This window comes from Convolutriloba macropyga, chromosome 7 (assembly GCF_964194025.1).
Source record: "Convolutriloba macropyga chromosome 7, txConMacr16.3, whole genome shotgun sequence".
NCBI classification, from domain to species: domain Eukaryota; kingdom Metazoa; phylum Xenacoelomorpha; order Acoela; family Convolutidae; genus Convolutriloba; species Convolutriloba macropyga.
In genome coordinates this window covers 5,793,395-5,806,981 of record NC_134474.1, presented here as the reverse complement: position 1 = coordinate 5,806,981, position 13,587 = coordinate 5,793,395, and the positions used below count along the sequence as shown (strand labels likewise).

Below are 13,587 nucleotides of genomic sequence, written 5' to 3'. Positions count from 1 at the left end.
GAAACTAGCCTAGAGAAGTCAAAAAGATTTCACGCAAAATGTCGAAAAAGCGGCAAAACGGTAAAGCGAAAAAAAGTTTGACGAAGTAAAAAAAAATACGAGCGAAATAATAGCCGGCTGAGAAGATGAGGGCGGCTATTAAAAAGTAACATGCAAACAACACCCAATTACTTTTTATTAATTGTTCGAGCAAACTTTCACCTTATAACACTTTGTTGCCCACTCCCTTATAACTAGCATAGAACATTTTATTCTACATTCTTACCTCAAAAATTAACAATTTCTACAAATTTTTGGCCATTTTTCATCAAAAAATACAAAAAATGTAGTTACAAGTTATCACTAAATAATAATTAATATAAACCCGATTCCTTGACAGTATTTCTCGTACCATATTTTAGCAGTATTTTAATTGTATAAAAATGCTTATTGGCGGCGAAAAACAATTTTTTTAAACTTTTTACCATCAAAAAACACCAATTTTTCCACTTTTTTTTTCAAAATTTTGTCTCTTTTTGACTCAAAATGGCTTCAAAAATACACCTTAAGCGCTCCACCCAAACTTTTTTCAACCCGTAATTTTACCAAAATTCAATTTGCCCCCATATCAAGCACTTCCCGACACAGTAATGAAGCGATAAAATCAGTTTTTTAGCCGATTTCCAGACAAATTTTACACCCCAATTTCTTCAATTTTTCAGCCAATTTTCGCGATATTTTGTCCTCCATTCATTCTCATGCGCTATTTTTAGTTCAAAACTTTACTTGAAACTTCTCTCCAGGCTTGAAATTCAACAAACTTCCAATTTCAATACTTCGCACTTGCTTGTTAATTCAAACATATGGGCAATAAAACCCATAAAATTGATACCACTTGTGCAGTCTCAGACTCGCAAAACTATTAAAATTCTTACATTGGAGCAGAAACTTATCAATTTTAAACTATCTTTTTTCTTCCCTCACCTCAGTATTCCATCAGGTTAGTCACTTTCGCTTTTCAGTCCTTCATTAGTCTCATTAGACTAGAAAAAGGATTCAGAATTTTCAAAAAAATTTCAAAATTTTCGAAAAGTTTTACAAGTTTCACTCATTCACCGCACCAACTTTTTTCCAAAAAATTTACAAGTTCCAACACTCTCACAACACCAAATTCACAAAAAATTACAAGTCTTTCCAAACCACGAAAAACAAAATTTTCGAAAAATTTTACAAGTTTTCGAAAAGGATACCTAAAAAAGGCCATGCCTGTATTGTAACGGGGGGGGGGGGGGGGGGGGACAGGTCCCCCCCGTTACAAACCAGGCATTTTCACTACTACTGTTGTTGCATTAATGTATATATGGAAGAACGTAAGTCTTGTTAACTAGCATCGCGCTTCCGAACATTTCTGTCGAACTTACGAATTTACTTGAGGTAAGGTTTTGTCGACAGAAATTGTCACTTATGATATTATTAAATGCCATTTTAGAATAAAATATACGCAGCAGAAGCCAAAAAAATAAGCGCCATTTACTCCTATATCCCTGATTGTGATTGAAAGAACAGAAAAAAATGTTCCAAAAAAAAACATTTTTAAAGTGCGAACTATTTTGATTTCATTTTGTAGTTACACATAATCCTCTCTTAATGAGGTACTACAGGGGTTATCAATACAAATACCAATACTATCAATGCCAATATCATTAGAGATTATAACTAAGACATATAAGAACAAGTTTAATTATAGGGCATCAAAAATGGGGCTTTATGAGTTTATCCTGTTTCTATTTTCAATTTCGTTTTTTTTAAAGAATCCCTTCACATTTTAGATTTCTCTGCAGAGCAACTGCTGTTTGAAAAGACTTGGGAATGAGCGAAGAAGAAAATAGCCCATAGAAAAAAATTCTGAACGCAAAATCTTGAAAAATCTGTGAACTAAGGTAAAGCAAAAAAAATTTTGGTTAAGCAAAGTTTTAAAAAAATAACCGACCAACGTTGCGAGTGTTGGTAACTTTTAAAACTAGGAACCGGCCGTCAAACCATGAAATTGTCTCCTCAGAACAGTGAATCGAATAATCGAGACAAGAAAGGCGCAAGCCTCTATTAGAGAACTGCTCAGACACTTATTGCCCACCATTCTTTACCTGTTTATTCCGTTTTTGAAGAAGAAAATTTAAAAGAGTCAGAAAAAAATTGGTCATGCGAAAAATTGAATAAATACAACAAGACTAATACAAAACCTATAAACTTTGTTTGAGAGCAATTAAACATAGCAAAACAAGTCCTTAATTACATATCAAAAAAATCTTCACGGACCGGAAAAAAATAGACCTAAAAAGGACTAGGATTCGATTTAGAAAACCGATTAAAAAGATAAAAAATTGTATTGAAAAAATGAAAATCAAAATTAAGAACAGCAATTCTTCTTCGAAAACAGTTTTCTCACTCCAGAAATATGAAATATTGTGAACAAATCTTAGTACAGTTGGCAGAAATTTGTGCAAACTAAAACCACTCAAGAGAACTAAAAAAACATTTGAAGTCAATTCATGCAAAAATAAGCGCTTAAAAACGAATTAAAATTAAAAAAAAAGAAAACATTTTATATTACCAGGTTACATAAAGCCAAGACAAATTTTATGGCAACAAATACTGTCTAAGTCTTAAAAAATATTAGCCTCCCATTAATGGATTCAAAAAATTGTAACAAGTTACAAGTAGAACACATGTTTTATATTTAAATATCGCCTACGAGAACAAACAATGCAAACAAGAGAGAAAATGGCTCATAAGAAAAACAATCCCTATAAAAAACCAACAATTTGTTCAAAAATAAATTTCTCACATCATACTATAGGTAGATTGAAAAATATCACGATTGCAACTTACTCGCTTTCTATTTGGGGGCTTAGGGATATTATGCGAACACGTGATTAGGCACATCTTCCATTCGTAGCGTAGCATTAGGCAAAACTTTTCCCTAATGGATTGTGAAAAAAATCACTTTGGGATTGTAAAGAATGAATCCATTCCCTCCGCTCAGCGGGCCCACACACGCACGTGCTATTTTTCAGATAGTGATGAGCACAAATTGTAATTGAGGCCAAAAACACTGGGGGGGGGGGGTGAAACAGAATAGATGCTATAAAATTTGGAGCGCAATATTAGACCGGTGAGAAGGCAAGTATTTGTGATCAAATCTGATGAAATTATTGTTTCTTTGTTCAAATGACATGGTAACGATTGTTTCATTCGTTGTAGAAGTCATCTATAATAGTAAATCATTATGTAAAAATATGGCACGCGCGTCTGGGGTTTGCAAATAATATGCGCCAACTAAGATGGGGGGGGGCACAAACGGAAAAGATCCCTAACTTCTGAGTTTGAATGTCAAAAGGTTGTTTATCGCAACAGATATTTCAAGGTCAACAGAAAATTTTTAAAGACATTCGTCGATAGAAAGATTTTAAGAAAGACATTCATTGGTAGAAATCTTAGCTTGACTTCGCGAACATAGAAAAAGGGAACTAGATTTGAGTCAAACTACCTATACATACCTTTGTCTTCTGGCTCGGCTAAAGAACGCACCCAATTTTTACCTGGCGATTTTACATAATTCAAGCGTGGTTCTTTCCCATTATAGCCCCCGAAATTGCACCCCCATTTTGATATAATTACCATGATAGGGGGAGGGGGGGCTATACGTTATATGGTCACTAAACTTCGGAGGGAGGGGAGGGCTATAATGGGAGACATTGCAGCTTTAATAAGAACTGTAACAGCACAGCAGACATTTAGATTCCCATTAGCGACATTTCCAAACATCAATTTATGGTTTCATCTTTAACGTTTCATCTGTGCCGTATGAAGCAGTTTCAACGCGAGGAACGGGTACAAATTTAAGGGTAATTGTTCAAACCCTCCAAATATATTTGGAGGTTACGAACTTTATGCCGAGCAGACTTTTCTGCTATGTCAATTTTGACCAATCGGTAAGTTCACACTAGTGGCATCATTGAAAACGCTCTTGAAAATTGATCCAATCGAAAAAGTATACTTTTTCGTTACTCACTCAAGGCTTAGAATTTTTTTCTTTTTTGAACTTAAAATCTCCACATTGAATAACTATTTGAATAAGCATTAACTTTAGGAATGAAGAAAATGGTCATTGAAGCTCCATCAAAATAAAGTTTACTAGCTCAAATAAAGGTTTTTAGAAAAGTCAAACTTAGCGTTATTAAACCCGAGAATCTGATCTTCGACGCCATATGCGTTACCGTCAACATTAAAGGGACAATTCCAATAAAGAAAATGCCGTGCATAAAAAACATAACCGACTAACGTCGGGCGAATTGCTCTCAAACGACCGACGAGCGGTTTTGAGAACGGACAGTCAAATGGGCCTGACGAAAAATCAGTCAAGCAAAAAAATTGCGTAAAAGACCAAAGGACAAACATAATTGCTACAAACTTCGTTTGAGAGCAATTGATTAGATCGAACAGACTTTATTGAATTGCTCCTTGAGCACAACATTTGGGTAAATATCTTTAATCATCTGAAAATTAACCAGTTTAGAAAAAAAACAGATTACTTAGGAGAAAATTTTTACTGACAAATATGATTCAAGAAAAAAATTCAACCCACTTTCAACAACTAGAACTTTCAACAACTTTTTCGATAGATGATCGCTTAAATTAAAATAGTTATATTATTCAACTATTTTTATTAATAACGGAAATATTACATTTTGAGACGCAAATGTTCCTGCAGACGTCATTTCATATTATTGAAAAGCATAGTAAAGAGCTTTGGGATTTTCCAAGCAAGATTCTTTAAAATCAAAAACAAAGCAGACCAAAGTTGACTATCAAAAACGCGAGAGAGATAGATAAAAGAAATCTTATTTAGATAAATCTTTCTTCACATAGAGACAAGCATAGATAAAAATTAGCAACAACACTAAGGATTCATTGACAAATCTTGATATTTAGGTTTTCAGAATCAGTTTCATTCTGTTATTAAACCAAAACAGAAACTATAGAAATACAAAAATCATTGATAATTTGTCTAGTTTCTTGATAGTTAAGTAAACAAATGGCATTCTTTCTTACAATAATCTAATAAATAACCAGCTTCCAAGCAAGCAGTAACGTGACTGGAGATAAAAGAGACGAATAAAAGCAAAAGTGACGCAAAATAATGAACATAGCCGGCAGATTGCCGGAATAGCTGCGAAAGAAAAGACCTGCGTGCCATATAATAGAGATAGAAACAGATACAGATCTAAATAAAAAAAATTGACGCCGATACAGATACAGATCTAAATAAAAAAAATTCATTCTACAGAAGCCTCTTATTAGGGACCTTTACTGCACATATGAGCTCCTTTGACCTTAAACAAATTCAAATTAAACTTAAGTTTTAAAGTGCAAAAGTCATTTTATCGAGTGAGGTAAGTCACGTATGATCAAAATCTAATCACGCAAATAACCTAAAAACTTTCGCTAAAGCGAGTGAGAAATGACGTCACGCGCGCAAATGCCGTTAGTGAGAGGAAGAAGTCATTCAGAAAATTTGTCTTTTTCAGCTTTGCTGTGTGAACATATATAAAACGAAAAAAGAGCGTCAGACGACGAAACAAAAAAAACCAAGAGCACCGCAATATAGCTACGCTCAGCTTACAGCTTCGCATATATAAAGAAAACAACTGAAAAACGAGCAAAATTTAATCGGCAACTAAAAGTCAAAAAATTTAAAAAATCAAAATTAATTACAAATTCTAGTTGAAGTTGGCTTTAGCCGTACATAAACCACAAAAATGCATTTAAAAATATTGCTTGAACAAGACAGCTGTAAACTGTAACCCGCATCAAATTGAGATTCATTAAATAGAGACCAAAAACGGCGCAAACCGCATCAAAAACTGCACATTTTGGGGCTCAAAACTTGAAGAAATGGCCTTTTCGCCTCGCCATGGGCCTTCCCAGCAATTTTAGCACATTAAGTACTTTACAAATTACTAAAGTTAGATTAATGACTCGAATGCAACTTAATGCCCACCTGGCTTGAACTGTTTACCTCACTTTGGAAGATCAAAATGATTAAAAAGACAGCACCAAAGCAATCCATACTCTTTGGATTGTTAAAACAAACACGCGAGCGCTTACTTAACAGCCGTTAATATATGACAGCAGCTGTTTAAAAATGCCACTTTTCATGTTTCGCAAAATATGCTTCACATCAAATCAAAATTTTCAGTCTGCGTTTGAGAAGCTTAAAAGAAAAAACTGTAGATCCAGACTTTCGTCAATGAACACAGATCTGAGTAATGGGTTTTTCGGCTCCTTGAACTGGTCCTAAAGCTTTCGATTCAAAATTATACCGAGCAGTCTGATATATACAACGTCGGACGAATTGCGATCGGTTTTATTTTAGCTACAGACTTAATTTATCAATGGGCACGCTACATATCACTAAAAAAATGAAAAGTCAAGCGTGAAAAAGTCACTTGAAAAGTGAAATAAAATAAAAACGCCCTAGACAAAACGGTCAAGCAAATATTTTGCATAAAATGGAAAAAAAAATTTTAAAAAAATTGAAAAAAAGCTTATCATAGACATGTAGTCTCGAAAGATTGCGAATGGTTGAAACTTTACAGCTGTAATTAACTTCAACTTTTTTAAAAGAAAAACAATTACGAGGATGAAGATTTTCCTTTTGTTTTATTATTCATTAGCAACTCGATATTCGTTTGTACACTTTCCTTTAGTAAAACAGTATATCTACTGCATAATACTAAAGAAATTCAGTGTTTAACTATTACTAAATAAAGAAGACAAACACACATTTACAGTAATTGCTTTAAACTTCGTTCGAGAGCAACTAATAACTCTCCCTAAACCATTATGTCCAGTATGCTGATCTCAGATCAACATATCGGACATAATATTCCAGGAACATTTATCAACTGGCTTCTAGTGTGGCTTTTAAATCGAAGTCAAACACGTTTTGACTGGACCTTGACAATCAAGCACATAAGTATTCAAGTTAATAATATCACTGTGAGTTGTTAAATATATCTATCCTTCAAGACAAAGTAATATTCATTACAATGATTTTTTCAGTAACTAAATCCTTAGAGGAAGAGATTGGTTTCTCTCTCTAAAAATGGCCAATTTATCGTTTTCATGAAGTTCCGTTTTTAAATTGCTACTAAAGTAGATGCAATTTTCGATTTTAAAATTTGCTGTCCTTTAAAACGACAATTGAAGTTCTGTAAAATTTGTTTTGTGGTTAGCGAAACTTTTTAGATAAGTTCCCATTAAAGTTCAAGTTAATCTAAACTTTCAGATCAGTCAAAACAGAAATAAAAGTTGTTTCAGAAATACTTGGCAGCAATTTGGGTCCGCTGAAAGTTAAATCTATTTATTTTTTAATTTAACCAGAAGCTGTTTGGAAATGTCGCGGAAAGAAAGAATTCAGATTGAAATTACCTTTAATTTCAGAGCTCTGAAGGGAAGCTTTTAATTGCTCAGCTGTAACCATACAAACAAACTATTTACAAATAAAGTATTTCCCATACAGGAGGACAAATTGCTCTCCAACAGTAACTGGTTCCGCCGAAAGAAGTACCCTCATTCATCTAACAGCTATCTTCAAACATTCTGTAAGACTCTTGGGCTAAATTGCCCAACCAATGCCAAAATACCCAAACTAATACTTTGACACACTGAAAACATGGGCATTTGGTAAAACGGTGAACGAAAAGCAATCCGAAGTTCCGAAGTTAAGGTAAGCTTAAATAAAAGCAAGCCGCAGGTTAAGTGATCTTTCAGAAATACTACAATGTTGAACGTTGCAACCCAGGTTGTGCTCAGTATTCGCAATTGGTAATGTACTCTTGTGCTCCAATGAAAGAAAAGACGTCTTTTTTTCAAGGCACCGAGTGCGCCGTGAGATGTAATCCGGAAACAGCTGGCCGATTATCGCAACGAAGAGCACCCACCGGCTCGCCAGTGACCTTTTCTTGTTTATTTTTCATTAAAGATTTAAGTGCAAGGTCAAATCTTTTTAAGATTTCAATTTTCTGTCGATTTGCGCGGATCTGGAATGAATCAGCAACAATACAGCTCTAAGTCCTCGCAACAGGACCAATCAGAAAAAAAAAACAAAGTTACCAGTATACTAAAGAGGAAACCAGCAAAGAGTTTCGAAAAACTTTAGTAGATAGTGCAACGAAGCACAATAGTCACCGCACGAGCTGCTGACAGAATCGAGCAAACCTCCACTACAGAATAAAACAGTGATAAACTTGAAAACACTTATGTTAACACAGCCACTAAACTTTATAAAAGTGTTGTTCTCAAACAATAAAAGTGACAAAACGAATGAGCACAAACTTGTCTGACTAAAATCCTGCGGTACTAATACCCCCCAAAAAAAACAAACCCCAGAAAACGAAAAGTGTTCCAACTTAATCGGATGAATCTACTTCATTTTATGTGCTTAAGAAGACAAAACTCTGGCTCTACCTCGCTCATACGAAACAGTCCCTGAATGGTACCGAACTACCCTATCATTTTCCTGCAAAACAATTCAGTGGATGATTGCTACCAGTTTGTAGCCAAGAACTGAGAACTGAAGAACAAATAATACACTCAAGTGATCATACTGGAACTACGTTTCCGGATATCGATCTATCACTAGTAAATACAAATACGAAATCAAGCGACTACACTGGCAAACAAAGGCAATGAGGCCCCAGTCTTAGATTAAAGCGTTTAGGCATGATCCAAAAACACATCAACTACTGCTAGGAGACAAGACAACGAAACCAAACGATTCGCAAAGCTCTAATCCCTCAACGAGATACCGCCCCTTTTGATATAGCCATGAAAGTATACATCCTGGATTTCACGCACTATCTCAAGGTTGACTATTTTTCACAGATTGAGTACTTTTTAAAAACCAAACTCACTACAGCGATATGAAAGCACATTGAATTAAATTCGCAGACAAAATGTTGCTAGAAGTAAGTAACAAAAGCAAAGAGAAGGAACCAGGCAAACGCTTTCTGAAAATGAAGAACACTACTTTAATGAAAACAAACAGCACATTCAAACCGAATTAAAAGCAAAGGGAAACAATTGTTTGACACATGAAAGCTATGAAGTTGAAGTGCCAGATTCCCGATATCTGTCAGGCACTGGCTATTAACCAATCAAGAGTCTTGGGCTCAAAAATGGAAAACATCATCGCTGAAGAAGACACTCATAGATTGAATTCAGCAACATAAATTCAAGGAAATATCATGAAACGACATAATTAAACAATTTCCAGAATAAATGAGAATGACATCGAGGAGCAAAAAATTTAGTGAATCATTTTGAAGAACTGAAAAAGTCATGCAAACGTGGAAACGCCAACGATCTCAAAACCGCGGCAATTCTAATTATCAAGAACAGTAACAATACTTCGTTGTATGTTGGCGCAAGCGTGGCAAAAAATCAGTAAGAATTCAAAAAAGTATTCGAAAACCATTTTACAAAGCTCTATAAAAGGAAGAAAAAGGAATTCTATGACGACTGAATCAATTGAAAGAACGCAAAACTGATACGAATGAACAAAAAGAAATCACTCTAGATGAGGTAATAAACGATTGAAGAATTAAACACAGAGAGCTTACCAGGGTCAGATGGCATAACCTCAAACTTTTAAAATATTTTTGAACGAGAGATCGCTCCTATGCTGCTAGTTTTTCAAAGCACAAGTGCAAAAGCATCGAGTAAAGTACGCAACGCCCATAAAAACCCAAAGAAAGCAGATGCATTTTAAATCTCGATCTATCAAGAGCTTTTAATAAAACAGACAGGGATTGCATATTTGATCTACCTGACAAAAATGGTTCTGACCAATATACAAAAAGTGCAATAAAAAAATTTTTTAAAAAACGATAGAAATCATTGAGATCAATGGCTACCTTTCCAACACTAATATGCTACAACGTGGAGTTAGGCAACGCTGTCCAGCTATAGTCTTCAGACTCGTTGTTGAGTCAATACTGTGCAGTATAGACTTCACCGCATATTAAATGAATTACAAGCTCGGATACAGTAGCTTATGCAGACGTTATGACAGTATATGTTCAATCCACATATCGTCAAATGAAACACTAATTGATACTGGGAAAATTTTGCGAATGGACTCAACTGGAAACCAACGCCAAAAAAGAGTGCGGTCCTGTCAACGAGGGAAATTCTGCCTAACTGTAAGACCACAAGCGTAACAAAAGTCTTGGCTATCAATTTTTTTGCTGAAAAATCAGAAACAAATCAAGTGGATCTCAAAAAAACACACAAAAAACCAAAAACACTAGTTTCACTCATCGATCTGAAACAAAATCAAGAAACGTTCATTTACGCTAAGTTCCTTTACTAAGCACGGCATATAGACTCAGCAGTAAATACTTCGATTAAAAAAAGAGTGATCAACAATCTCCTGAAAACCAATCATAAGCTGGAATTTAAATGTTAAATGTGAAGCTTTATACCAATAAGTTGTTATGGGCCAGTCTCTTCCTGTCATCACTTTGAAATTCAAGTCACAGACAAAATCTCCTTACGAAAACGCAATTCCTTTAAACGTTTTAAATTCCTTCCAGCGAAATCATTAAAATAAGGAATGCTATACTTCTCTTTAAAAACAAATGAAACTTTGCATAGACTCAACAACCGCTTGAGAACAAATGAGATCAACTGGTAAATAATTTCTGGCGTTTTTCCATCAAGTATATTAGAGAAGCTTTAAAGCAAACTGTTTGACGCATGGGTTAACTCGTTTTTGCAGATCTCAAGAACTTTTTAAAAAATCTTACCTCAACAGAGAGGTTAATTATCACGATGCCTTTACCTGACTCAAACAATTTTGGTGGCTGAAAAATTTGTTTGAATCACCAATCCACTATTCAAAAACCAAAATTCAAGCTCGGAAAAGTTTCATTGGCGCAGAGAAAATTTCAGAAAAAAAATCAAATATTGAAAAATTGCTTAAATTTGCGATATAAAAAATCACTCCTATTCAACTAAAAATAATGCAATAACCTATTACAGAACACTACAGGAGGTACCCTGATCCCTTGGGCCAAATAAACTCAAAAACCGACAAATTTCGAAAAAAAAAAGAATAAAAAAACTGGATGTTATATAAAATAACGGTTTTAATTCGTGACAATAAAATGTTAAAAACCATTCTATTAACACTAGAAACCATGCAGTAAGGTATTATCAAACCCTAGAGGTTCCTTGTCCACTGGGGCTGGAAAACTCAAAAAATGAAAACTTTCAGAAAATTTTGAAAACTTTGCAAGTTTAAAGAAAATCTATAAAGAAAGTCTACAAGACACAAACTAATAATGGCGAACAACACACGAATTACTTGGAGAGTTTGACTACACTATTGGGTTACAACGAGTAAGATAGAGATAGTTCTCTTCGATTAGAATGGAGTCACTTCCAGATAAACCCGTCTAAATTCATGGACAAGGGTTCACAGTCATGGAAAAATTCTGGTACATTTTCAGAAATTTCTTTAATCTTGCTGACAGATCAAAAGATCACCTGAACTCTCGCCTTACACGGGACAAAGCATACTTCCGTGTGTGTGTGTGAACTTTTTCCAAAAACTATCACTACCTCCGTTCCCAACAAACTCGCTTTCTCCTGATTCTTGCATTTTCCACTGAAAAAACTCAGGAATGCATAGTAACTATAATAAACTCTAGATAGTTGCCGCAGTGCGCTTTTTCCATTACCACGTAAAAAAATTGTCCAGAGTTTCCTTTTAGTTCATTTCTGCTATAACTCTCTATCTCTATCTGCCCACCTATTTCCAAGAAGCATTTCTTCAAAATTTCACTTTTTTCGGAAATGGTGGCTTACAGCAGCTGAGACAACTAAAGCTGGAAAGAATGGAACAAAACATATAAAAACATAAAAATAACTGCTTAACATTGGAAGAACTGCTCTCGAACGAATAGTCATCGCCCAATCTATGGTAGCCTGCCTCAGTTGATGTAGCTGTAAACAAATGCGTCATTGTATAAGTCATTGAGTCAACCCCAGCATGAATGCGCGCGCATCGAGACCGCCTCTTTGATGCATCAATAATTTTACAGCTTTCATCAGTCTGTAGTTTGTTCTTGATCTAATCGGAATTGACCCTTAGAAATTTTTTCTTCGATAATTTGGTTTACCTATTACTAAAACATTTTATCAGTATCTAAAGTGGAGCCAAGTATCCAACTAATCCAACTGAATCCATTTCTCTTCTCCATTTGAATCTTTGTTGTTTCTTTGCCTATAGTATGGACATAAAATAATTGATCGCCAAGAATGGGACCAGATGTGGAACAAGTTGATTTTTTAATTGGAAAATTGATCGAAAACTTGATTACATCGCTGCAATTTGACAAAATCTTGATAGTTAAGTGACGAGCAAGAAAGTGCAAAAGCTCTTAAAAATATACCGCCATTTAATACAACTCAATTCAGATCGAATTTATCTTCTGATGATGCCTACAAACAACGCATGGATGCCATCATATCTTCTATGCTGAAAAAAAGCAAAGCAGATATCTCTGTTAAAAAGATATGGACAAACGTTAGAGATACTATCTTGTCTGTACTTTCAATTATTGGTCCGAGTAGTGTCAAACCAACCGCGAGAACCAGATGATGCAGGGAAAATGCAGGGAAAACTGATTAGGAAAGCTGCAACACAGATCTCCACAAAACTCCTCACCTACAAGTAAGTCGCAGATATTGTTACAATAGGACATTACTGCCAAGAGATTCCTGTAACTGACAGTCCTTAGTCACCCTACATTAATGATGAGACCACAAACTATAAATTTGGTTTCTGACAACGATAGTCACCATCAAAATAATTCAAGGATTTATGAAAAAATCCGATTCTCAGAAAAACCTGACTAAAACTCTGCAGCTCTCGTGGATTTGCAAATTATAATGTAGTCCAGTGCACCAAAAAACGCTATTTTTGGTACAAGTGGTTGCGAGCATTAGCGGACCACTGCTCATGGTCATTGCTCTCATTCGCTTGTGGGAGGTAATCCCAAAACCGCGGGCCGAGTATCGCGGTGAAGCTGCGATGCGCGCTTATGCCGTAAACAAATGCGTATCCTTATTAGTAATTGAGTCAACCTAATCCTAATTGCGCGCGCATTTAGACATCCTATTTGCTGCAGCAAAACTTTTATAGCTTCCATTAACCTGCAGTTTGTTCTTGATATGACCCTTAAATTTGTTGGTGCTATAAAGCCTAATTGTTGTGATAAACTTATTAAATAGATTTGGCCTGCATAAGCTAAACCCCCTATCTCTGAGCTGCCATAATGATAAATTTGAGAGATGAACTCGACAATATCAACAACTGTGACCCCACATTAACCCACATTAATGAATTTTATGGAAAAGCTTATTGGGGAGCTCGAGAAGAAGCAAGCATCTATCAACAAGCTAGTATCAAGGGTACAATTCCTGGAGAAAAAGGTGAACGATATTGAAATATACTCATCAAAAGACAGTATCATT

At 35.1% G+C, this 13,587-nt stretch overlaps 2 protein-coding genes across 2 annotated transcripts in view; both read right to left on the bottom strand.

Annotated features, from left to right (window-relative positions):
- LOC142342513 (uncharacterized) overlaps nucleotides 1-13,587 on the bottom strand; it is a 403,423-nt gene that overhangs the window by 149,980 nt on the left and 239,856 nt on the right. The window lies entirely within an intron of this gene.
- Nucleotides 1-13,587, bottom strand: part of LOC142342338 (uncharacterized) — a 126,468-nt gene that overhangs the window by 43,924 nt on the left and 68,957 nt on the right. Inside the window, exons 5-6 of the mRNA XM_075393638.1 lie at nucleotides 7,474-7,515; nucleotides 3,537-3,554 (exon numbers count right to left, since the gene is read on the bottom strand). Coding sequence (XP_075249753.1) covers nucleotides 3,537-3,554; nucleotides 7,474-7,515 — 60 coding nt within the window. The remainder of the gene's footprint in view (nucleotides 1-3,536; nucleotides 3,555-7,473; nucleotides 7,516-13,587) is intronic.